This window comes from Bos indicus x Bos taurus, chromosome 7, assembly GCF_003369695.1.
Source record: "Bos indicus x Bos taurus breed Angus x Brahman F1 hybrid chromosome 7, Bos_hybrid_MaternalHap_v2.0, whole genome shotgun sequence".
In the NCBI taxonomy this organism is placed as follows: domain Eukaryota; kingdom Metazoa; phylum Chordata; class Mammalia; order Artiodactyla; family Bovidae; genus Bos; species Bos indicus x Bos taurus.
Window position 1 is genome coordinate 100,181,277 of NC_040082.1, and position 27,769 is coordinate 100,209,045.

Below are 27,769 nucleotides of genomic sequence, written 5' to 3' on the forward strand. Positions count from 1 at the left end.
ATTAGGCATGTTTTCCTCTGGTTACTCCAACCTCTAAATATATGATTTCCCATGGGGACTCTTTACTGGACAGAATGGATTATTTTTCCTGCTGATTCTCTTCCTAATACACTACATTAAAAGTTAGGTGAATTTATTTTTTATTACTCCTTCCTCTTTAATTCTCTTGCTTCTAAAGCCCTAAGGCTCCCAGCGTGTCATCACATCCCTGAGTACAAAATTTTCTTTAAACTGTAACATTCAGGATTTGTCTTGGCTAGGTCCCTCATGGCTTTAACACTTTGATTTGGGTCAGGGACAGAACCACTGAAATCTCTAAACATTACTATTCTCCTCTTCAAAATGGGGGATGCCTTTGCTACTTTAGAATAAAACCATGGTCAGTATACTCCTTGGATGCATGATAGTTTCTCCAAGCCAATTAGAAATTTCCCAGTTATATCAGATGTTAAGAGATATCCTTTAATACCTCAGTACTAAATGTTTGTACTTAGAGATATTTATATGTTGACATGTACTGTAAACTCTCTTAGTGTAATATATGTGTGTGTGTGTGTGCTATGCTCAGTCACATCTGTCTTTGTGACCCCATGGACTGTAGCCTGCCAGGCTCATCTGTCCATGGGATTGCCAGTCAAGAATACTGGAGTGGATTCTTCCCATTACAGTGAACTTCCCAAGGCAGGGATCAAGCCCATATATTCTGCATTGAAGGCAGATCCACCAGGTGGATCAGGCAGTAAAGAATCTGCTTGCATGCAGAAAATGCAGTACATATATACAGATAGATAGATATAGATATACAGATATATAGATATATATATATTGTGTGTGTGTGTGTGTGTGTGTCTATGTGTCATAACCTGAGATGAGTGAATGCTTGGGAACCTGGCTGTGAGACACAGCAGAGGCTCAGATGTGAAGCAATGTCTAAACAGGGACATGGCACCTACTACTGGTGCTTACATGGGCTTCATATCAGAGGCAACTCCAATCACTGACTACAGCTGGATGCCATGGCCACACCCCTACCCATACCAGAAGTCCATGCAGGTTCCATCTCCCTGGATTTGCAGCCCATAGTATTACAAGAACAGCAGCCCTATTGTAGGGCCACAAGAGATGCTTCTGAGCAGGGGAGGGCCAACTATTGGTGGTGCTTACAGAGACAGTGCATCAGAGGAAGTCTGCATCTCCAGCTCTGTCCAGGCCAACAGGTCCATGTCCCACCACATGTTGAGTGCCACAAGGTCAGCTCAGACCTGACCCTCAGGGCTTCTGATCTAGCGACTTGGGAGCTGCTTCCCTCCCATTAATGGCCAGTAATCAAAGAGGAAGCCATATCTCATACCTGACTCAAGCTGTAAAAATATGCCTAAAAACAGTTATTGAAAGATAAACAAATAGTTTATCAGATTTGGAATCAATGCATTAGTAAAGATGATATAAAACTCCATTTTCTCAAGCTAAAATGATTCAAGGAATCTTCTACAAGAAGTTTTATTTCCATTATTCACCCTGTGCAAATTGTTAATAAGTGGAAGACTATAAATATTTAATTCTCTTACAAAAGGACTGATAAAACAGTGATAATTTTAACAAGGAACTAAAAAAACCTAGTTGAACTGATCACTACAGTAAAGGAAATGAACAACTAGAAGTAATTAGTAGCATACCAGGTGATACACAAGAATGCATGAGCTAACTGAAATATAAAATCACGGAAATGACTCAGTCAGAAAAGAAAAAAAAAGAAAAATGAGAATATTTTGAAGGATATTTGACTACATTAAGAACACCAATACCAGCATAATTTGAGTGTCTGGGAAGGAAAGACAGAAAGAGAAGTTAGTCAAAATGTATTTGATAATCTTATGGATGAAAACTTCCAAAACCTGAATAAAATAGCAAATTCCAGTACCAGAAGCAAAAAGGGTCCCCCAAAATGACAGCAACAAGACCCATACCAATATATCTATTCAGATCAGATCAGATCAGATCAGTCGCTCAGTCGTGTCTGACTCCTCGCAACCCCATGAATAGCAGCACGCCAGGCCTCACTGTCCATCACCAACTCCCGGAGTTCAATCAGACTCAAGTCCATCGAGTCAGTGATGCCATCCAGCCATCTCATCCTCTGTCATCCCCTTCTCCTCCTGCCCCCAGTCCCTCCCAGCATCAGAGTCTTTTCCAATGAATCAACCCTTCGCATGAGGTGGCCAAAGTACTGGAGTTTCAGCTTTAGAATCATTCCTTCCAAAGAAATCCCAGGGCTGATGTCCTTCAGAATGGACTGGTTGGATCTCCTTGCAGTCCAAGGGACTCTCAAGAGTCTTCTCCAACACCACAGTTCAAAAGCATCAATTCTTCGGCGCTCAGCCTTCTTCACAGTCCAACTCTCACATCCATACATGACCACAGGAAAAACCATAGCCTTGACTAGATGAACCTTTGTTGGCAAAGTAATGTCTCTGCTTTTGAATACGCTATCTAGGTTGGTCATAACTTTCCTTCCAAGGAGTAAGCGTCTTTTAATTTCATGGCTGCAGTCACCATCTGTAGTGATTTTGGAGCCCCAAAAAGTAAAGTCTGACACTGTTTCCCCATAAATTTCCCATGAAGTGATGGGACCGGATGCCATGATCTTCGTTTTCTGAATGTTGAGCTTTAAGCACAAACAAGAGGCTTTTGAGTTCCTCTTCACTTTCTGCCATAAGGGTGGTGTCATCTGCATATCTGAGGTTATTGATATTTCTCCCGGCAATCTTGATTCCAGCTTGTGTTTCTTCCAGTCCAGCGTTTCTCATGATGTACCCTGCATATAAGTTAAATAAACAGGGTGACAATATACAACCTTGACGAACTCCTTTTCCTATTTGGAACCAGTCTGTTGTTCCATGTCCAGTTCTAACTGTTGCTTCCTGACCTGCATACAAATTTCTCAAGAGGCAGATCAGGTGGTCTGGTATTCCCATCTCTTTCAGAATTTCCCACAGTTTATTTTGATCCACACAGTCAAAGACTTTGGCATAGTCAATAAAGCAGAAATAGATGTTTTTCTGGAACTCTCTTGCTTTTTCCATGATCCAGAGGATGTTGGCAATTTGATCTCTGGTTCCTCTGCCTTTTCTAAAACCAGCTTGAACATCAGGAAGTTCATGGTTCACATATTGCTGAAGCCTGGCTTGGAGAATTTTGAGCATTACCTTACTAGCGTGTGAGATGAGTGCAATTGTGCGGTAGTTTGAGCATTCTTTGGCATTGCCTTTCTTTGGGATTGGAATGAAAACTGACCCTTTCCAGTCCTGTGGCCACTGCTGAGTTTTCCAAATTTGCTGGCATATTGAGTGCAGCACTTCCATAGCATCATCTTTCAGGATTTGGAATAGCTCAACTGGTATTCCATCACCTCCACTAGCTTTGTTCGTAGTGATGCTTTCTAAGGCCCACTTGACTTCACATTCCAGGATGTCTGGCTCTAGGTCAGTGATCACACCATCTTGATTATCTGAGTCATGAAGATCTTTTTTGTACAGTTCTTCTGTGTATTCTTGCCATCTCTTCTTAATATCTTCTGTTTTTGTTAGGTCCCTACCATTTCTGTCCTTTATCGAGCTCATCTTTGCATGAAATGTTCCTTTGGTATCTCTGATTTTCTTGAAGAGATCTCTAGTCTTTCCCATTCTGTTGTTTTCCTCTATTTCTTTGCATTGATTGCTGAAGAAGGGTTTCTTATCTCTTCTTGTTATTCTTTGGAACTCTGCATTCATATGTTTATATCTTTCCTTTTCTCCTTTGCTTTTCGCTTCTCTTATTTTCACAGCTATTTGTAAGGCCTCCCCAACTACAATATTAAAGATACAGTTTTCTAAAGGAAGCAAAAGTAAAATGGCATTATATAAAAAGGAGCCCCATAAGTCTATCAACTGATTTTTTTTTTTTTTTTTTTGCTGAAACATTACAAGTCAAATGGGAGAAATCTGATATAATTAAAGTGCTGAGAGTTTTCTGATTTGTCATTGCTAGTATATAGAAATGCAAGTGATTTCTGTGTATTGATTTTGTATCCTGAGACTTTGCTAAATCACTAATCAGCTCTAATAATTTTCTGATACTCTCTGTAGGATTTTCTATGTACAGTATCACTGCAAACAGTGAGAGCTTTATTTCTTCTTTTCCTATCTTGATTCCTTTTATTTCTTTTTCTTCTCTGATGGCTGTAGCTAGGACTTCCAGAACTATGTGGAATAATAGTGGTGAAAGTGCACACCCTTGTCTTGCTTCTGATCTTATGGGAAATGCTTTGAGTTTCTCCCTACTGAGAATAATGTTTGCTGTAGGCTTACATATATGGCCTTTACTACGTTGAGGTAGGTTCCTTCCATGCCAATTTTTTGAAGCATTTTAATCATAAATGGATTCTGAGTTTTGTCAAAGGCTTTTTCTGCTTCTATTGAGATGATCATATGGCTTTCATCTTTCAGTGTGTTATGGTGTATCACATTGATTTATTTGTGTATATTGAAGAATCCTTGCATTTCTGGAATAAACCAAACTTGATCATGGTGTATGAGCTTTTTGATGTGTGGCTGAATTCTGTTTGCTAAGATTTTGTTGAGGATTTTTGCCTCTATGTGCTTCAGTGATACCGACCTGTAGTTTTCTTTTTGTGTGTTGTCTTTGCTGGTTTTGGTATCAGGGTGATGGTGGTTTCATAGACTGAGTTTGGAAGTGTTCCTTCCTCTGCATTTTTTTGAAATAGTGTTAGAAGGATAGGCATTAGTTCTTCTCTAAATGCTTGATGGAATTCTCCTGTGAAGACATCTAGTCCTGGGTTTTTGTTTTTGGGGAGATTTTTGATCACAGCTTGAATTTCAGTGCTTGTAATTGGGTTGTTCATAATTTCTATTTCTTCCTGGTAGTCTTGAAGAATTGAGCTTTTCTAAGAATCTGTCCATTTCTTCCAGGTTATCCATATTATTGTCATATAGTTGTCTATAATAGTCTCATAATCCTTTGCATTTCTGCATTCTCTGTTGGAACCTCTCCTTTTTCATTTCTAATTTTTTTGATTTGATTCTTCTCCTTTTTTTTTTTCTTGATGAGACTGCCTAAAAGTTTGACATTCTTGTTTATCTTCTCAAAGTACCAGCTTTTAATTTTATTAATCTTTACTATTGTTTCTTTCATTTCTTTTTCATTTATTTCTGCTCAGATCTTTATGATTTCTTTCCTTCTTCTAATTTTGGGATTCTTTTGTTGTTGTTCTTTTTCCAGTTGTTTTTGGTGTAAAATTAGGTTATCTATTTAATGTTTTTCTTGCTTCTTGAGGTGGGATTGTATTGCTATAAACTTCCCTCTTATGACTGCTTTTGCTGCATCCCATAGGTTTTGATTTGTGTATGTTTTCATTGTCATTTGTTTCTAAAAATTTTTTGATTTTGCTTTTGATTTCTTCAGTAGCCTGTTGTCTATTTAGAAACATGTTGTTTAATCTCATATATTTGTTTTCTTACAGTTTTTTTCTTGTAATTAATATCTAGTCTCATAGTGTTGTGGTCAAAGAAGATTCTTGATATGATTTCAAATTTCTTAAATTTACTAAGGTTTGATTTGTAACCTAAGATGTGTCTGGCCTGGAGAATGTTCCATGTGCACTTTAGAAGAAGGTGTATTCTTCTGTATTTTGATGGAATGTCCTGAAGATATCAGTGAGATCCATCTCATCTAATGTGTCATTAAGACTTGTGTTTCCTTATTAATTTTCTGTTTTGATGGTCTGTCCATTGGTGTGAGTGGGGTGTTAAAGCCTCCTACTATTATTGTGTTACTGTAAATATCTCCTTTTATGTATGTTAGTGTTTTTCTTATGCATTGAGGTGCTCCTTTGTTGAGTGAATAGATTTTTACAATTGTTATGTCTTCCTCTTAGATTGATCCCTTGATCATTATGTAGTGTCCTTCCTTATCTCTTGTAATTTTCTTCATTTTAAGGTCTACTATATCTGATATGAGGATTGGTACTCCAGCTTTCTTTTGCTTCTCATTTGCATGAAATATATTTTTCCATCCTCTCACTTTCAGTCTATATGTGTCTTGAAGTCTAAAGTGGGTTTCTTGTGCACTGCATGTATATGGGTCTTGTTTTTTTATCCATTCATCCAATACGTATCTTTTGGTTGGAGCATTTAATACATTTAGGTTTAAAGTAATTATTGATATATATGTTTCTATTTCCATTTTCTTAATTGTTTGGGGTTGATTTTGTAGATCATTTTTCTTCTTTTGTATTTCTTGACTGTGTAAGTCCATTTAACATTTGTTGTAAAGCTGGTTTGGTGGTGCTGAATTCTCTTAACTTTTGCTTGTCTTTTTATTTCTCCATCAAATTTGAATGAGATCCTTGCTGGGTACAGTAATCTTGGTTGTTGACTTTTCCGTTCAATACTTTAAATATATCCTGCCATTCCCTTCTGGCCTGCAGAGTTTCTGCTAAAAGATCAGCTGTTAAGCCTTTGGGATTTCCCTTGTATGTTAGTTGTTGCTTCTCCCTTGCTATCTTTAATATTCTTTCTTTGTGTTTAGTCTTTGTAGTTCGATTATTATGTGTCTTGGTGTGTTTCTCCATGGGTTTCTCCTATTTGGGACTCTTTGTTCCTCTTGGACTCAATTGACTATTTCCTTTTCCATGTTGGTACTATTGGTACTATTTCCTTTCCAAATTTTCAAGTGTAAACTCTTCAGAAAATTTCTCATACCCTTCCTTTTTCTCTTCTTCTTCTGGGACCCCTATAATTTGAATGTTGGTAAATTTGATATTGTCCCAGAGGTCTCTGAGGCTATCCTCAGTTCCTTTCATTCTCTTTACTTTGTTCTGCTCTTCAGAATTTATTTCCACCATTTTATCCTCCAGCTCATTGATTCAATCTTCTGTTTCAGATATTCTGGTATTGCTTCCTTCCAGAGTATTTTTAATTTCAGTAATTGTGTTGTTTGTGTCTGCATATTTATTTTTTAGTTCTTCTGGGTATTTGTTAACTGATTCTTGAATTTTCTCCATTTCACTCCCAAGATTTTCGATAATCTTTACAATCATCGTTCTGAATTCTTTTCCAGGTAGTTTGCTATTTCCTCTTCATTTGTTTGGACTTCTATGTTTCTAGTTTTTTCCTTCTTTTGTGTAGTATTTCTCTGCCTTTTCATTATTTTTTCTTAACTTATTGTGTTTGAGGTATCCTTTTTCCAGGCTTCAAGTTTGAAGTATTTTTTACTTTTGGTTTCTGCCCTCTAAGGTTGGTCCAGTGGTTTGTGTAAGCTTTTATAGGGTGAAATTTGTACTGAGTTTTTGTTTGTTTGTTTACTTTTCCTCTGATGCACAAGGTTGAGTGAGGTGGTAATCCTGTCTGCTGCTGATTTTGTTTGTATTTTGTTGTTGTTGTTGTTTGTTTGTTGTTTAGATGCAGAGTCCTTCACAGTGTGCTATTTGTGGTTGGGTGATGTTGGGTCTTGTATTACAGTGGTTTCCTTTGCATGATTTCTCACTATTTGATCCTCCCTAGGGTTCATTTTCTGGTAGTCTAGGTTCTTGGAGTCAGTGCCCCCACTCCAAAGGTTCAGGGCTTGATCTTTGGAATTGTCACTTCTCACCAGCCAGTAATAGAAAGTGCAGAAAACCAGGGGTAGATCTAGGCTTTGAAGAGTTGAGGTCAATACAATTTCAAGATCTCAGGGTAGACATTCAAGGAGGGGATGTCCACTGAGTACCAGCTCGAGGAAGGAGACTCTGAACTGCACTTGACAAACTGCTGGAGGCTCAGAACAGACAAGTCGTATGGGAGCTCAGTCAGAGGGGGCTCCTACAATATTGTGAGATTTATCTCCAAGAACTTGAGTAGATCCAGTAAGTATTGGAGAAAAATCCCCTCGAGCATTAAAAGGAGGGAACCATTCTAAAATTCCACTCCAGTATTCTTCCTAGGAAATTCCAGGGACAAAGGAGCCAGGCAGTCTATAGTCCATGGGGTCGCAAGAGTGGACACAACTTACAACAAAACCATTACCACCATACATTCTGAGTTTCCAATATTACCATCTAATTGTCAATACTGACACTTGAATTTTCAAGTGCAAGTTTCATTTTTGTTTTAGACCATAAATAAGTACATTACTATTAGGAAAGCCAGAATACATCCACAGTAACCTCTGGCCACTGGGCTATGCTAGGTTGGTCCTCAGGTGATCTCAGGTACACGCTTCTGGCCTCCATCCTCTCTGGAGCTCTCCTGAAGCGTCTGTGGAGCTCTCAGATTCACCTGCCTGCAGACTGAGAGGGAAGGCTTTCCCCGTATAAGTCAAAATTCCTCCCTAAATGCTTAATGATACAGAACTAATTTAAGTCTCCAAATAAGAAAAGAGCTTAAATCAAACACTGATTCCCAGACAGATGTATTACTTCAAAAGCAAGAACCAAGTCTTCACCAACTAAGGAGGCACAGGCTGAGGGACTGCAGCAGAGGAGATATTTACAGCTTCCTGTGTCAACTCATTAGACATGATTCCTCAGGTTACTCCAACCTCTAACTACACGATTTCCCACAGGGAGACTTTTCTGGACAAAATGGCTTTTTTCCCCCTCTACTGATTCTCTATTCCTAAGACATGCATTATAATTTAGGTGAATTCATTTTTTTAAAATATATTTTTATTTTTTTTTACTTTACAATATTGCATTGGTTTTGCCATATGTCAACATGCATCCACCACGGGTGTACACGTGTTCCCCATCCTGAACCCCCCTCGCACCTCCCTCCCCATACCCTCCCTCTGGGTCATCCCAGTGCACCAGCCCCAAGCATCCTGTATCCTCCATCGAACCTGGACTGGCGATTCATTTCATATATGATATTATACATGTTTCAATGCCATTCTCCCAAATCATCCCCACCTCCATCTCCCAGAGTCCAAAAGACTGTTCTATAAATCTGTGTCTCTTCTGCTGTCTAGCATACAAGGTTGTCATTACCATCTTTCTAAATTCCATATATATGCATTAGTATACTGTATTGGTATTTTTATTTCTGGCTTACTTCATTCTGTATAATAGGCTACAGTTTCATCCACCTTATTAGAACTGATTCAAATGTATTCTTTTTAATGGCTGAGTAATACTCCATTGTGTATATGTACCACAGCTTTCTTACCCATTCATCTATTGATGGACATCTTGGTTGATTCCATGTCCTGGCTATTATAAACAGTGTTGTGATGAACATTAGGGTACACGTGTCTCTTTCAATTCTGGTTTCCTCAGTGTGTATGCCCAGCGGTGGGATTGCTGGGTCATATAGCAGTACTATTTCCAGTTTTTTAAGGAATCTCCACACTGCTCTCCATAGTGGCTGTACTAGTTTGCATTGCCACCAACAGTGTAAGAGGGTTCCTTTAATCCACATCCTCTCCAGCATTTATTGCTTGTAGACATTTGGATCACAGCCATTCTGACTGGCGTGAAATGGTACCTCCTTGTGGTTTTGATTTGCATTTCTCTGATAATGAGTGATGTTGAGAATCTTTTCATGTGTTTGTTAGCCATCTGTATATCTTCTTTGGAGAAATGTCTATTTAGTCCTTTGGCCCATTTTTTGATTGGGTCATTTATTTTTCTGGAATTGAGCTGTAGGAGTTGCTTGTACATTTTTGAGATTAGTTGTTTGTCAGTTGCTTCATTTGCTATTATTTTCTCCCATCCCGAAGGCTGTCTTTTCACCTTGCCTATAGTTTTTTTGTTGTTGTTGTTGTTGTGCAGAAGCTTTTAAGGTTAATTAGGTCCCATTTGTTTATTTTTGCTTTTATTTCCACTATTCTGGGAGGTGGGTCATAGAGGATCCTGCTGTGATGTATGTTGGAGAGTATTTTGCCTATGTTCTCCTCTAGGAGTTTTATAGTTTCTGGTCTTATGTTTAGATCTTTAATCCATTTTGAGTTTATTTTTGTGTATGGTGTTAGAAAGTGTTCTAGTTTCATTCTTTTACAAGTGGTTGACCAGTTTTCCCAGCACCACTTGTTAAAGAGATTGTCTTTAATCCATTGTATATTATTGCCTCCTTTGTCAAAGATTAGGTGTCCATATGTGCGTGGATTTATCTATGGGCTTTCTATTTTGTTCCATTGATCTATATTTCTGTCTTTGTGCCAGTACCATACTGTCTTGATAACTATGGCTTTGTAGGAGAGCCTGAAGTCAGGCAGGTTGGTTCTTCCAGTTCCATTCTTCTTTCTCAAGATCGCTTTGGCTATTCAAGGTTTTTTGTATTTCCATACAAATTGTGAAATTATTTGTTCTAGCTCTGTGAAAAATACTGTTGGTAGCTTGATAGGGATTGCATTGAATCTATAGATTGCTTTGGGTAGTATACTGATTTTCACCATATTGACTCTTTTGATCCACGAATATGGTATATTTCTCCATCTATTAGTGTCCTTTTGATTTCTTTCACCAGTGTTTTATAGTTTTCTATATATAGGTTTTTCATTTCTTTAGGTAGATATATTCCTAAGTATTTTATTCTTTTCATTGCAATGGTGAATGGAATTGTTTCCTTAATTTCTCTTTCTATTTTCTCATTATTAGTGTATAGGAATGCAAGGGATTTCTGTGTGTTGATTTTATATCCTGCAACTTTACTATAGTCATTGATTAACTCTAGTAATTTTCTGGTGGAGTCTTTAGGGTTTTCTATGTATAGGATCATGTCATCTGCAAAACAGTGAGAGTTTTACTTCTTTTCCAATTTAGATTCCATTTGTTTCCTTTTCTGCTCTGATTGCCATAGCCAAAACTTCCAAAACTATGTTGAACAGTAGTGGGGAGAGTGGGCACCCTTGTCTTGTTCCTGACTTTAGGGGAAATGCTTTCAATTTTTCACCATTGAGGATAATGTTTGCTGTGTGTTTGTCATATATAGCTTTTATTATGTTGAGGTATTTTCCTTCTATTCCTGCTTTCTGGAGAGTTTTTTATCATAAATGGATGTTGAATTTTTTCAAAGGCTTTCTCTGCATCTATTGAGATAATCATATGGCTTTTATTTTTCAGTTTGTTAATGTGGTGTATTACATTGATTGATTTGAGGATATTGAAGAATCCTTGCATTCCTGGGATAAAGTCCACTTGGTCATGGTGTATGATTTTTTTAATGTGTTGTTAGATTCTGGTTCCTAGAATTTTATTAAGGATTTTTGCGTCTATGTTCATCAGTGATATTGGCCTGTAGTTTTCTTTTTCTTTCTTTCTTTTTTTTTTTGGTGTGTGGCATCTTTGTCAGGTTTTGGTATTAGTGTGATGGTAGCCTCATAGAATGAGTTTGGAAGTTTACCTTCCTGTGCAATTTTCTGGAAGAGTTTGAGTAGGATAGGTGTTAGCTCTTCTCTAAATTTTTGGTAGAATTCAGCTGTGAAGCCGTCTGGACCTGGGCTTTTGTTTGCTGGAAGATTTCTGATTACAGTTTCAATTCCCATGTTTGTGATGGGTCTATTAAGATTTTCTATTTCTTCCTGGTTCAGTTTTGGAAAGTTGTACTTTTCTAAGAATGTGTCCATTTCTTCCACGTTGTCCATTTTATTGGCATATGATTGCTGATAGGAGTCTCTTATGATCCTTTGTATTTGTGTGTTGTCTGTTGTGATCTCTACATTTTAATTTCTAATTTTGTTGATTTGATTTTTCTCCCTTTGTTTCTTGATGAGTCTGGCTAATGGTTTGCCAATATTATTTATCCTTTCAAAGAACCAGCTTTTGGCTTTGTTGATTTTTGTTATGGTCTCCTTTGTTTCTTTTTCATTTATTTCTTCCCTAATTTTTAAGATTTTTTACCTTCTACTAACCCTGGAGTTCTTCATTTCTTCCTTTTCTAGTTGCTTTAGGTGTAGAGTTAGGTTATTTTTTTGACCTTTTCCTTTTTTCTTGAGGTATGCCTGTATTGCTACGAACTTTCCCCTTAACTTTGCTTTTACAGTGTCCCATAGGTTTTGGCTTGTTGTGTTTTCCTTTTCATTCGTTTCTATGCAAATTTGGTTTTCTTTTTTGATTTCTTCTGTGATATGTTGGTTATTCAGCAGCGTGTTGTTCAGCCTCCATATGTTGGGATTTTAAATATTTTTTTCTCCTGTAATTGAGATCTAATCTTACTGCACTGTGGTCAGAAAGGATGCTTGGAATGATTTCAATTTTTTTTTTAATTTACCAAGGCTAGATTTATGGTCCAGGATGTGATCTATCCTGTTGAGGGTTCCATGTGCACTTCAGGAAAAGGTGAAATTCATTGTTTTGGGGTGAAATGTCCTATAGATATCAATTAGGTCTAACTGGTCTATGGTATCATTTAAAGTTTGTGTTTCCCTGTTAATTTTCTGTTTAGTTGATCTATACATAGGTGTGAGTGTGGTATTAAAGTCTCCCACTGTTATTATATTGTTGTTAATTTCACCTTTCATACTTATTAGCATTTGTCTTACATATTGTGGTGCTCCTATGTTGGGTGCATATATATTTATAATTGTTATATCTTCTTCTTGGATTGATCCTTTGATCATTATGTAGTGTCCTTTTTTGTCTCTTTTCACAGTCTTTGTTTTAAAGACTATTTTATCTGATATGAGTATTGCTACTCCTGCTTTCCTTTGATCTGTATTTGCATGGAAAATCTTTTTCCAGGCCTTCACTTTCAGTCCATATGTGTCCCCTTTTTTGTGGTGGGTCTCTTGTAGACAACATATATAGGGGCCTTGTTTTTGTATACATTCAGCCAGTCTTTGTCTTCTGGTTGGGGCATTCAACCCATTTATGTTTAAGGTAATTATTGATAAGTATGATCCCATTGCCATTTACTTTATTGTTTTGGGCTTGAGTTTATACACCGTTTTTGTGTCTCCTTTCTACAGAATATCCTTTAGCCTTTGTTGGAGAGCTGGTTTGGTGGTGCTGAATTCTCTCAGCTTTTGCTTGTCTCGAAAGCTTTTGATTTTTCCTTCATATTTGAATGAGATCCTTGCTGGGTACAGTAACCTAGGCTGTAGTTTTTGTTTTTTGTTTTTTTTTTTCCATCACTTTAAGTATGTCTTGCCATTCCCTCCTGGCCTGAAGAGTTTCTATTAGAAAGATCAGCTGTTATCCTTATGGGGATCCCCTTGTGTTGTTTGCTGTTTTTCCCTTGCTGCTTTTAATATTTGTTCTTTGTGTTTGATCTTTGTTAATTTGATTAAAATTTGTCTTGGGGTGTTTCACCTAGGCTTTATCCTGTTTGGGACTCTCTGGATTTCTTGGACTTGGGTGATTATTTCCTTCCCCATTTTAGGGAAATTTTCAACTATTATCTCCTCAAGTATTTTCTCATGGTCTTTCTTTTTGTCTTCTTCTTCTGGGGCTCCTATGATTCGAATGTTGGGGCGTTTAACATTGTCCTGGAGGTCTCTGAGATTTTCCTGATTTCTTTTAATTCTTTCTTCTTTTTTCCTCTCTGATTCATTTATTTCTACCATTCTATCTTCTATTTCACTAATCCTATCTTCTGCCTCCATTATTCTACTATTTGTTCCCTCCAAGTGTTTTTGATCTCAATTGCATTATTCATTATATATTGACTCTTTTTTTTTTTTTTCTTCTAGGTCCTTGTTAAACCTTTCTTGCATCTTCTCAATCCTTGCCTCCGTGCTATTTATCTATGATTCCATTTTGATTTCAAGATTTTGGATCATTTTCACTATCATTATTTGGAATTCTTTATCAGGTAGATTCCCTATCTCTTCCTCTTTTGTTTGGTTTGGTGAGCATTTATCCTGTTCCTTTGACTGCTGGGCATTCCTCTGTCTCTTCAATTTGTTTATATTGCTGAGTCTGGGGTGGCCTTTCTGTGTTCTGTCAGTTTGTGGAGTTGTCTTTATTATGGAATTTCCTCACTATGGGTGGGGTTTTATCGTTGGCTTGTCAAAGTTTCTTGGTTAGGGAAGCTTGTGTCGGTGTTCTGGTGGTGGGAGCTGGATTTCTTCTCTCTGGAGTGCAATGAAGTGTCTGGTAATGAGTTATGAGATGTCAGTGTTTTGGAGTAACTTTGGGAAGCCTGTATATTGAAGCTCAGGTCTGTGTTTCTGTGTTGCTAGAGAATGTGCATGGTATGTCTTGCTCTGGAACTTGTTGGCCCTTGGGTGGTGCTTGGTTTCAGTGTAGATATGGAGGTGTTTGATGAGCTCCTATTGCTTAATTTTCCCTGGAGTCAGCTGTTCTATGGTATTCTCAGGATTTGGACTTAAGCCACCATTAAATAAGACTGAAAACCAGAGGTCTCCCCTTAAGCCTCTGGTTTTCAGTCTTATTTTTATAGTAGTCTCAAGACTTTTCCTTCTATACAACATTGTTGACAAAACATCTAGGTTAAAGATGAAGTTTCTCCACAGTGAGGGACACCCAGAGAAGTTCACAGAGTTACATGGAGAAGAGAGGGAGGAGGGAGTTAGAGGTGACCCGAATGAGATGAGGTGGAATCAAAAGAGGAGAGAGAAAGCTAGCCAGTAATCACTTCCTTATATGCGCTCCACAGTCTGGACCGCTCAGAGATGTTATGAAGTTATACAGAGAAGAGAAGAGGGAGGAAGCACACAGAGGTGGCCAGGAGGATAAAAGCAGGGAATGAAAAGGAGAGAGACAGATCCAGCCAGTAATCAGTTCCCTAAGTGTCCTCCACTGTCTGGAATACACAGATTCAGAGAGTTGGGTGGAGAAGAGAAGGGGGAGGGAGGAGACAGAGGTGACCTAGTGGAGAGAAAGGAGAGTCCAAAGCGGGAGAAAGCAGTCAAGCCAGTAATCTCACTCCCAAGTAAAACTAGGTACTGAAGATTGGGTTCTTAAAGGTACAAAATTGATAACAAATACCAAAAAGAAAAGATTAAAATTCTAGAGTAGAGGTTGGATTTTCAAAAATACAATATTAAAGAAAAGAAGAAGAAAAAAACAAAGTCACAAAAGTGTTATATATATATATATATATATATATATATATGAAGTTTGCTTTAAAAATAGTCTTTTTTTTGAAAAGTAATAGTAGGTTATAAAAATTACAATTGAAGGAGTAATAGAGGACTTAAAAATTTTTTTTAAAAAGTTAAAACAAAAAGAAAAGAAAAAAAAAAGAAGAAGAAAAAAGAAAAGAATGATCGTAAAAATAGTAAATATATATCTAGGACTTTCTCTGGTGTTGTTGTGGGCAGTGTGAGGTCAGTTCATTTTCGGATTGTTTCTTGGTCTGGCTTATATTTCTCAAGATCTATAGGCCCCTTCCTATGTAGTCGGTACTAACTACAGGGTTTTAATCTATTGCACCTGTCACTTCCAAGGCGGTTCCCTTGGTTTTAGCTTCTGTTTGCTGGTCTCTTCAGTGTCTGATTTCCACCCTGACACAAGGGGGCAGTGGTGGACACTTTTTTAGTCTCGTTCAGTTGCACTGTGGGGAGGGAGGGACGCTGCAAACAAATAACACTGGCGTGTGCTCATAGTGTCTCAGCTACACTGGGCCTGCCCCCACTCACGGCGGTGCACCCTTTCTGCCCACACAGCTCAGTCTCTAGGTTGCTCCGCCAGGAACCGTCCAAGGCCGGCCCTGGGCTGCATGCACCTCCCAGGTCTAAGCCGCTCAAGTTCAGACACTCGGGTAGTCCTCAGAGGCGCAGACTCTGTTGGGCCTGCGTTTTGTGCCTTTCCCAGCTCCGAGCAGCTCGGGTGATGAGGTATTTGGTGAGCGCAGTCACTGTGACTTATTGCCTTTCCCATCCCTGCCACTCGGTTTTCTGGGTATACAACTGGCACACCTTCTCAGGCGGATGACTATCCAGAACCCCAAGAAATCTTAGTAAGCAAAGAAGCCTGCTTGCAGTTTGGTAGATGATGTCTCTCTGGGGCTGCGATTGCCTCCTTCCAGCTCTGGCTGCCTGTCACTGGAGGGGGATGGTCTGCAGCCAGCTAGTTTTGTTCCGCCCTTTGTTCTGTGTGCGGGCTTAGTGGTGTCTTAATGGCATTTCACGTGGTAGCTATCCCACAGTCTGGTTTGCTAGCCCAAATTAGTTCGCTCTGATTACCCTTGGGGGCATTCAAGCCCGATCCTTACTCTAAGCAATGCAGCCCGCGCCTCCCTACCCAGACCCTGCTTGCTAGTGGCAGGTGCAGGCATCTGTGCTGCTTCTCCACTGGGGGAGTTACCTTTGGGCTCGTAATCTGTGGGTTTTAATTATTTACTTATTTTCCCTCCCTATTATGTTGCCCTCTGTGCTTCCAAGGCTCGGCACAGACTTGGCAGTGAGAGTGTTTCCTGGTGTTTGGAAACCTCTCTTTTTAAGACTCCCTTCCCGGGATGGAGCTCCGTCCCTACCTCTTTTGTCTCTCTTTTTTTTTTTTTTTGTCTTTTATATTTCTCCTACCTCCTTTCGAAGACAATGGGCTGCTTTTCTGGGCGCCTGATGTCCTCTGCCGGCATTCAGAAGTTGTTTTGTGGATTTTACTCAGCGTTTAAATGTTCTTTGATGAATTTGTTGGGGAGAAAGTGGTCTCCCCATCCTATTCCTCTGCCATCTTAGGACCGCCTCCCCGAATTCATCTTTTATTACTCCTTCCCCTTTAATTCTCTTGCTTTTAAAGTTTCCCAGCATGGCATCACATCCCTGGGCAGAAAATTTTCTTTAAACTGTAACACTGGGGATTTGTCTTGACTAGGTCCTTAGGGTCTTCAGAGCTTTGATTTGTGGCAGGGACACAACCACTGGTATCTCTAAAAAATATTATTCTCCCCTTCAAAAAAGGGGCTAACTTTGCCCCTTTAGTATAAAACCGTGGTTATTATACTCCCTGGATCCATGACAGTTTTTCCAAGCCAATTAGAAATTCCCCAGTTATATCAGAAGTCAAGAGCTATACTTTAGTCCCTCACTACTAAATGTTTGTACTTATAAGAGAGATATTTATAAGTTTATATGCACCATAAGCTATCATAGCATATTATGTGTTTGTTTGGGCTGTGCTCATCTTGTCCGAATTTTTGTAACCCCATGGACAGTAGCCCACCAGGCTTCTCTGTTCATGGAATTTCCCAAGCAAGAATACTGGAGTGGGTTGCCATTCCCTTCCCCATGGTGTCTTCCCACTGAAAGATCAAATCTATGTCTCCTGTATTGCAGGCAGATTTTTAAACATCTGATCCACCAGGGAAGCCATACTAATACTCTTCGCTCATGTACAACTATGTGCAACCCCATGCACTGTAGCCTGCCAGGTTCCTCCACCCATGGGATTCTCCAGCCAAGAACACTGGAGTGAGTTGCCCTTTCCCTCTCCAGAGGATCTTGCAACCCAGGGATCAAACCCACATCTCTTATGTCACCTGCATTGCAAAGCAGGTTCTTTACCACTAGCACCATCTGGGAAATATCTATCTATCTATCTATCTATATCTATATCTATCTATATATATCTATATATCTATATCTATCTATCTATCTATCTATCTATCTATATATATATATATGCCTCTGTGTGTGTATGTGTGCATGTGTACCTGCATGTGTGCCACAGCCTGAGCAGATGCTTGGGAACCTAGCTGTGAGTCACAGCAGAAGCTCAGATGTGAAACAATGTCTAAGCAGAGCCATGGCACCTATTACTGGTGCTTACATGGGCTTCACATCAGAAGCAACCCCAATCACTGACTACAGCTGGATACCACAGCCCACACCCTTATCCATACCAGAAGTCCATTCAGGCCTCAGCTGCCTTGTTTTGCAGCCCCATACCATGGCAAGTACAGCAGCTTTACTGTAGGCACAAAAGAGCTTCAGACCCAAAGATGCTTCTGAGCAGGGGAGAGTCAGCCATTGATGGTGCTTATACAGACAGCACATCAGAGGCAGTCTGCATCTCAAGCTCTACCCAGGCGAACAGGATCCTTGCCCCACCCCATCTACAGTGTCACACACTAGCTCTTCTTGCTCCAGGAGTGCTCCTCTCTAGGTTGACTGAGCTGGTGCAGGAGTGGGGGAGCACACAGTTAGGGGGAACAAGGTCAGCTCAGACCTTATCCTCAGGGCTTCAGCCCTAGCACCTTGGGGCTTGCCTGCCTCCCATTAAGCCAGTAATGGCTACTAAGAAAACAGAAAGCTCTATCTCATACCGGGTTCAAGCCCTAAACCATCCATCATTCTTAGCAAGATGATTGCAACCAGTACACCCTAGAGACAGACATGAATTGTGATAACATCAAATCTAACTCTTCCAGTAAAACCACTGGGCACACATCAATTGTATATGACTGTTCCCACAGAAAGACACCACTTGAAGACCACAACAGTTAACTGTGGCACATAATTTCAGATGTATAGACAAAGGTATGTAAAATGGAAAGACAGAGGAATTTGTCCCAACTGAAAGAGCAAGAGATCATGTCTTAAAAAACAGCTAGAGAAAAGACAGACAGTTTACCAGATTTGGAATTCAATGCGTTAATAAAGATGACTTAAAACTCCATTTTATCAAGCTAAAATGATTCAAGGAATCTTCCACAAGAAGTTTTATTTCCAGTATTCACCCTGTGAATTTGTTAATAAGTGGAAGATCATAAAATATTTAATTCTGTGGAAAAAAAAAAAAAGACTAATGAACACAATGATAAACAGAGCACTATAAAATAAAAACTAATTAGAACTAAACACTACAATAAATTAAATGAACAATATATAGAAGTAGTTAATAGTATACTAAGTGATACAGAAGAATTCATAAGCTATCTGATATATATAATAATGAAAATGACTCAGTCAGAAAATTAAAAAAAAGATTAAAAATTGAGAATAATTTGAAGGATATTTGACTACATTAAGAACACCAACACTGGCATAATTAGAGTGTCCAGGAAGGAAAAGACAGAAAGAGAAGTTGGTGAAAAATTATTTTGATAAAATTATGGCTGAAAGCCTTCCAAACCTGAATAAAAAACCAGATTCAGATACCAGAAGATAAAAGGGTTCCCCCCAAATGACAGCAACAAGACCCATACCTAGATACAGAAATTAAAACAACAATATTAAACATATGAGTTGTAAAGGAAGCAAAGTAAAACAGCTTTATATAAAAAGTGCCCTAAAGTCTATCCAATTCTTTCTTTCTTTTTTCTTTTCTTTTTTTTTTTGCAGAAACATTATATGTCAGATGGGAAAAGTCTGATATATTTAAGGTGCTGAGCAGGAAAAACCTGCAAACTAGGGCATACTACCCAGAAAGATTATCATTTAGAATCAAAGGAGAGATAAGGAACTTTTCAGACAAGGAAAGAATGAAACAATTTGTAATCCTATTTCTTCTTTTCTTATTATGACTATTATTGAACTGCAATTTCATTTTTTTGTTAAATCTAATAAAAAATTTGGACTTACAAAAAAAAAAAAAAAGAATGAAACAATTTATCAATTCTAGACTGCAAGGAATGACGTAGAATCTTCTCTAAGAAGGAAAGAAAAAGGCATAACAAGTAGTAAGAAACTATATGAAAGACAAAATCCCACTAGTAAAGGCAAACAGGTAGAAAGGCTGAGGATCAAATCACTTAAGCTAGAATGAAAATTTAAAAGACAAAAAGAATTTCTAAAGTCAAGTATAGCTACAATAAAAATTAAAGGGATAAATAGTGAGTTGTTAAATATGACAACAAACACACAAATGTAGGCCAGGGAGTGAAAAATGTAGTGCTATTTCAAAGTGCAGAAACCTAAAAGAAAGCCTGTTTTGAAAAGAAAATATAGTTGTAGGTCATCATATAAAAACCCATTGTTTACCATGCATCAAAAAACTATATTGGATACACAAAGACTAGAAAGAAACACAAGCATATTACTTTGCTGTCTAGTTATTCAGTTGTGTCTGACTTGTTGCTACCCCATGGACAGCAGCATGCTAGGCTTCCCTGTCCATCAACATCTCCTGGAGCATGCTCAAAGCATACCACTAAATAAAACATCAAACCTTAAGTAACACACAGAAGGAAAAAACAATAACTCCAAAGGCAAAAAATAAGTAACACACTGGCAATAAGCAATACCTATGGATAAACTCTTTCAGTGTAAGTAGACTAAATGCTTTAATAAAAAGACACTATTCTCAATAAATTCTTCATAAATCTATGATGCCCCGCCAAAGAAATGAAATTTCAAAGCATTTTTTTTCTCCAAAGGTAAGTAAATTGTGGAATAGGAAAAAATAAAATCTGTCTGTATACAAGACTTAGAATAAAGCTTAAAAAATAGGTGTCTGAATTGTATAAAGATGCTGAATCCAAAGAAGGAAAGAAAAGTGGAAATTCAAGAAAATACATACAAGGAGAAAATTTTATTCCACAATGATCAAAGAATCACAATTTCTGGTTCTAAGGCTTTGAGTTATGCAATCCAGGGAACTATTATAATTGGTCTTTTATACTTGCTGTCAAATATAAACTCTTCAGAGGCCCCTTTATATCTTGATTTTTCACATTGTATAAAAGGGGTTTAGAAAGGGTGTGATAACAGTGTACTTCACCAAGGAAACTGTACTTGAATGTGAGCTGTGCATGGCACCAGAGCTAAAATAAATTCCTAAGGCTACAAAACAAAATACAGAGAAAACCAAGAGGTGAGATACACAGGTAGAAAATGCTTTATATTTCCCTTGAGCTGATGAGATCGTACATATGCAGGAAACTATTTTAGAATAAGAGTAAAGGATACCAGCAAAAGGACCACCACCCATCAGGACAGCTGAAAAATACATCACTATGTTATTAAGAAAGTTGTCAGAACTGGCAAGTTGTACCATCTGACTGAGTTCACAGAAAAAGTGGGGAATTTGCACAACTGGACAGAAGGACAGTCGCAGCACCATTAAGCTGTGTAGCAAGGGATACAAGGCAATCAGCACCCAGGATATCAGAACCAGCCATCCACATAGCCAGGGGCTCATGATGACCACGTAGTGCATGGGGTGGCAGATGGCCACACACTGATCATTGGCCATCACAGTCAGCAGGAAATCATCTAATCCTGCAAAGAGAATGTAAAAATACATCTGGGTGAAGCAGCCTTCATAGGTGATATCTTTCTTCTGTGTCTGGATGTTCCACAGCATCTTTGGGATGGTGGTGGAAACGAAACGGAGGTCTACAAAGGACAGGTTGGAGAGGAAGAAATCATGGGGGTGTGGATATGGGAGTTCACACCGACAGTTAAGACGATGAACAGGTTTCCAAGCACAGTGATCAGGTACATGGCGAGGAAGAGCCCAAATATGAGGGGTTGTAGTTCTGGTTCTTTTGAAAGTTCCAAAAGAAGAAATCCTGAAATTTGTGTATTGTTACTTGGTTCCATGAGGTGGAGGTAACTACCAGGAAAAAAGGAAATAATGACAATTTTCACTCCTACTGGTGTAATTCACATAGATGAATTACTGCAATTTCTATTCAGCCCTCAAGAAGTTGGTATTAATATTTTATTTTCAGATAAGTTCTCTTTGAAAGTATGTTTATATGTTTAGCCACTTCACTCTTGTCCAACTCTGGGGGACCCCAAGGACATAGCACACTGGCCTCCACTGTCCATGGGATTTCCCAAGAAAGAGCTCTGGAGTGGATTCTTCCCAAACCAAGTATTGAACCCACATCTCTTAAATGTCTGTTACATTACAGGTGAATTCTAAACCACTGAGCCACCACAGAAGGCCCTTTGAGAGCATACTTCATTTCCTTTCTGACTAGGAATTTTTTCCCATTCTCACAACATTTGCTAAGAGGTCATATATTTTGGAGTTTTAATGTGATATTTCTTCATTCACTTGAGAAATACATATTTAGTGCTAACCATGTTCCAAGCACATGGAGGCAAGCAGTAGAAGTGCTGAAAAGTAAACCTCTCATGATCCAAGGATAGTGAATGAGGATATTAAAATAAAATATCATAGAATATGTCAGAAAGTGACAGAGGCTAAGAAGAAAACAAAATCAGATATAAAGGAGAATTGTAGGAGGTGTTATTTTGTCCTGAGTGTTCAGGAAAGTCCAGCAAATTAGGTGATGTTTCAACAGATTCCTAAAGAAAGAGAGACAAGAAGCTAGTGTGATGTCAGAATTCTGTGCCTGGAAGAGGGAGTTGGCACTGCTAAGGACCTGAGGAAGATGCTTGTTCCACATATTCAAGTGCAAACACGAAAGAAAAAAAAAAAACAAAACAAAAAAACGCAATGATCTGGCTTCATTACACTCTCTTGACTTCCATCTTCTCTGACGCTCTCCTGTGGAGTCTGTGGAGCTATCAGACTCGCCTGCCTGCAGATTGAGAGAGAAAGCTTTCCCTGTAGAAGTCAAAATTCCTCCCTAAATGATTACTGATGCAGACGAAATTCTTTCCCCAAAGAAGAAAACAGGAAGTGATTAAATCAAGCATTGTTTCCAAGACAGATGTAGAACTTCAAGCTTAAGAACCAGGTTCCTCACCAATCAAAGTGGCTCTGGCTGAGGGATTGCAGCAGTAAAGATATTTGGAGTTTCTTATGTCAGCTCATTAGACATGTTTTCTCTGGTTACTCTAACCTGTAGCTACGTGATTTCCCTTGTGGAAACTTTTCTGGGCAGATTTGTTTGTTTGGTTTTTTTTTTCCCCTGCAGATTTGCTGTTCCTAAGACACTATCTTACAAGTGACATGAATTCGTTTTTCATTACTACTTCCTCTTTAATTCTCTTGCTTCCAAAGCTCTAAGAGTCCCAGCATGTCATCACATTCAAGAAGATAAAATTTTCCTTAAATTGTAATACTGAGGATTTGTCTTGACTAAGTCCCTTGGGTCTTTATCCCTTTAATTCATGGCGGGGACTGAAATGCAGTATTTGGATGTTTTATCCAGACCAGTCTGAAATGCAGTACTTCGGTGCAATCTCAAAAACAACAGAAAGATCTCTGTTTGTTTTCAAGGCAAACCAGTAATGCTGAAGAACCTGAAGTTGAATGGGACATGGAACAACAGACTTGTTCCAAATAGGAAAAGGAGTACGTCAAGGCTGTATATTGTCACCGTTTATTTAACTTATATGCAGAGTACATCATGAGAAACGCTGGACTGGAAGAAGCACAAGCTGGAATCAAGATTGCCAGGAGAAATATCAATAACCTCAGATATGCAGATGACACCACCCTTATGGCAGAAAGTGAAGAGGAACTCAAAAGCCTCTTGATGTTGGCTTAAAGCTAAACATTCAGAAAATGAAGACCATGGCATCCAGTCCCATCACTTCATGGGAAATAGATGGGGAAACAGTGTCAGACTTTATTTTTGGGGGCTCCAAAATCACTGCAGATGGTGACTGCAGCCATGAAATTAAAAGACGCTTACTCCTTGGAAGGAAAGTTATGACCAACCTAGATAGCATATTCAAAAGCAGAGACATTACTTTGCCAACAAAGATCCATCTAGTCAAGGCTTTGGTTTTTCCTGTGGTCATATATGGATGTGAGAGTTGAACTGTGAAGAAGGCTGAGCGCCGAAGAATGATGCTTTTGAACTGTGGTGTTGTAGAAGACTCTTGAGAGTCCCTTGGACTGCAAGGAGATCCAACCAGTCCATTCTGGAGGAGATCAGCCCTGGGATTTCTTTGGAGGCAATGATGCTGAAGCTGAAACTTTAGTACTTTGGCCACCTCATGCGAAGAGTTGACTCATTGGAAAAGACTCTGATGCTTAGGAGGGATTGGGGGCAGGAGGAGAAGGGGATGACAGAGGATGAGATGGCTGGATGGCATCACTGACTTGATGGACATGAGTCTGAGTGAACTCCGGGAGTTGGTGATGGACAGGGAGGCCTGGTGTTCTGTGATTCATGGGGTTGCAAAGAGTCGGACATGACTGAGTGACTGAACTTAACTGAACTGATGAAGACCTGTAAGACCTTCTAGAACTAACTTCCCAAAAGATATCCTTTTCATTATAGGGGACTGGAATGCAAAAGTAGGAAGTCGAGAAACACCTAGAGTAACAGGCAAATTTGACCTTGGAGTACAGAAGGAAGCAAGACAAAGGCTAATAGAGTTTGCCCACAGAATGCACTGCTCATAGCAAGCACCTACTTCCAACAACACAAGAGAAGACTCTACACACGGACATCACCAGATGGTCAATACCGAAATCAGATTGATTATATTCTTTGCAGCCAGAAATGGAGAAGCTGTTTACAATCAAGAAAAACAAGACTGGGAGTGGACTGTGGGAGTGGACCATTCAGGTGTGACCTAAATCAAATCCCTTATGGTTATACAGTGGAAGTGGGAAATAGATTTAAGGGACTAAATCTGATAGAGTGCCTGTGAACTATGGATGGAGGTTCATGATATTGAACAGAAGACAGGGAAAAAGACCACACCCAAGAAAAAGAAATGCAAAAAGCAAAATGGCTGTCTGAGGAGACCTGCCAAACAGCTGTGAAAAGAAAAGTGAAAAGCAAAGGAGAAAAGGACAGATATACCCATTTGAACACAGAATTCCAAAGAATAGCAAGAAGAGATAAGCCTTCCTCAGTGATCAGTGCAAAGAAATAGAGGGAAACAATAGAATGGGAAAAACTAGAGATCTCTTCAAGAATATTAGAGATACCAAGGGAACATTTCATGCAAAGATGGGCACAATAAAGGACAGAAATGGTATGGACCCACAGAAGCAGAAGATATTAAGGAGAGGTGGCAAGAATGCACAGAGGTACTATGCAAAGAAGATCTTTATGACGCTGAGAATCATGATGGTATGATCACCGACCTAGAGCCAGACATCCTGGAATGCGAAGTCAAGTGGGCTTTAGGGAGCATCACTATAAACAAAGCTAGCATAGGTGATGGAATTTCAGTTGAGCTATTTCAAATCCTAAAAGATGATGCTATGAAAGTGCTGCACTCAATTTGCCAGCAAATTTGTAAAATTCAGCAGTGGCCACAGAACTGGAAAAGGGAAGTTTTCATTCCAATCCCAAAGAAAGGCAATGCCAAAGAATGCTCAAACTACTGCCCAATTGCACTCATCTCATATGCTAGTAAAGTAATGCTCAAAATTCTCCAAGCCAGGCTTCAGCAATATGTGAACCATGAACTTCCAGGTGTTCAAGTTAGTTTTAAAAAAGCAGAGGAACCAGAGATCAAATTGCCAACATCTGCTGGATCGTCAAAAAAACAAGAGAGTTCCAGAAAAGCATCTATTTCTGCTTTATTGACTATGCCAAAGCCTTTGACTGTGTGGATGACAATAAACTGTGGAAAATTCTTCAAGAGATGGGAATACCAGGCCACCTGACCTGCCTTTTGAGAAATTTGTATGCAGGTCAGGAAGCAACAGTTAGAACCAGACATGGAACAACAGACTGGTACCAAATAGGGAAAGGAGTCAAGTCTGTATATTGTCACCCTGCTTATTTAACCTAGGTGCAGGGTACATAATGAGAAATGCTGGGCTGGAAGAAGCACAAGCTGGAATAAAGATTTCCAGGAGTAATAACAATAACCTAAGATATGCAGATGACACCACCCTTATGGCAGAAAGCGAAGAACTAAAGAGCCTCATGATGAAACTGAAAGAGGAGGAGAGTGAAAATGTTGGGTTAAAACTCAGTATTCAGAAAACTAAGATCATGGCATCTGGTCTCATCACTTCATGGGAAATAGATAGGGAAACAGTCAAAACAGTGGCTGACTTTATTTTGTGAGGCTCCAAAATCACTGAAGATGGTGACTGCAGCCATGAAATTTAAAGATGCTTACTCCTTGGAAGGAAAGTTATGACCAACCTAGGGACCAAGGTCCTTATACTCAAGTCCCTGGTTTTTCCAGTGGTCATGTATGGATGTGAGAGTTGGATTATAAAGAAAGCTGAGTGCTGAAGAATTGATGCTTTTGAACTGTGATGTTGGAGAAGACTCTTGAGAGTCCCTTGGACTTCAGGGAGATCTAACCTGTCCTTCCTAAAGGAAATCAGTCCTGAATATTCATTGGATTGACTGATATTGAAGCTGAAACTCCAATATTTTGGCCCCCTGTTGTGAAGAACTGACTCACTTGAAAAAAAACCCTAATGCTGGAAAAGATTGAAGGCGGGAGGTGAAGGGGATGACAGAGGACGAGATATTTGGGTGCCATCACCGACTCAGTGGACATGAATTTGAGTAGACTCCCGGAGCTGATGATGGACAGGGAGACATGGCATGCTGCATCCATGGGGTTGCAAAGAGTTGGACACAACTGAGCACCTGAACTGAACTGAACTTATGGCAGAGACAGAACCACTGAAATCTCTAAACATTACTATTCTCCTCTTCAAAGAAAGGGATGACTTTGTTACTTTAGAATAAAACCATGGTTGATATATTCCTTGGATGTATGATAGTTTCTCCAAGCCAATTAGAAATTTCTCAGTTATATCAGAAGTTAAGAGCTATCCTTTAATCCCTTATTACTAAATGTTTGTACTTATAAGAGAGATATTTATATGTTGATATGTACCACAAACTATCTTACCATATTATGTGTGTGTGTGTGTGTGTGTGTGTGTGTGCTGTGCTCAGTCACACCTGAGTCTTTTTGACCCCATGGACTGTAGCCTGCCAGGCTTCCTCTGTCAGTGGGATTTGCCAATCAAGAATATTGGAGTGGGCTGCCTTTCCATTCTCCTGGGATCTTCCCAATGCAGGGATCAATCCCATATGTTCTGCTTTGCAGGCAGATCCACCAGGTGGATCAGGAAATAAAGAATCTGTCTGCATGCAGGAGATGGAGTATATATGGATTTGGATGTACATATACAGACATATAGATATATAGTGTGTGTGTGTGTGTGTGTGTGTGTGCATGCCACAACCTGACATGAGTGGATATTTGGGAACCTGGTGGTGAGACACAGCAAAGGCTCAGACATGAAGCAGTGTCTAAACCGGGCCATGGCACCTACTACTGGTGCTTACATGGGCTTCATATCAGAGGCAACTCCAATCATTGACTACAGCTGGATGCCACGGCCACACCCCTACCCATGCCAGAAGTCCATGCAGGTCCCAGCTTCCTGTATTTGCAGCCCATAGTATTACAAGAACAGCAGCCCTATTATAGGACCACAAGAGCTTCAGACCCAAAGATGCTTCTGAGCAGGGGAGGGCCAACTATTGGTGGTGCTTGCAGAGACAGTGCATCAGAGGCAGTCTGCATCTCCAGCTCTACCCAGGCCAACAGGTCCATGACGCACCACATGTTGAGTGCCATACACTGGCACTTCTTGCTCCAGCACTGCTCCCTTCTGGGTCGACCAAGCTGGTGCAAGAGTGGGGAAGCACACACTTAGGGGGAACAAAGTCAGCTCAGACCTGACCCTCAGGGCTTCTGCTCTAGCAACTTGGTACATGTCTCCCTTCCATTAGGCCAGTGTGTTGTTAGTCACTCAGTCTTGTCTGACTCTTTGTGACCCCATGGACGGTATTCTGCCAGGCTCCTCCATCCATGGAATTTTCCAGGCAAGAATACTGAAGTGGGATGCCATTTTCTTCTTGCCTCTAAACAAAGAGAAAGACATATCTCATACCTGACTCAAGCCCAAGCCTTCCATACCTCCTAACAAGATGATTGCAATCAGTGAACCCCAAAGAAAGGCATGAATTGTGATAACATCAGAACCAGCTCTTCCAGTAAAGCCACTGGGCAC

At 39.4% G+C, this 27,769-nt stretch overlaps 1 protein-coding gene across 1 annotated transcript; it reads right to left on the bottom strand.

Moving 5' to 3' along the window:
- Positions 1-20,548: 20,548 nt before the first annotated feature.
- On the bottom strand, positions 20,549-27,309 carry LOC113896402 (olfactory receptor 1571-like). The gene is made up of 2 exons (XM_027548599.1): positions 27,203-27,309; positions 20,549-21,365 (listed from the first exon to the last, which is right to left on the bottom strand). Exons 1-2 carry the CDS (start codon positions 27,307-27,309, stop codon positions 20,549-20,551), a joined length of 924 nt encoding a protein of 307 aa, XP_027404400.1.
- Positions 27,310-27,769: the final 460 nt, after the last annotated feature.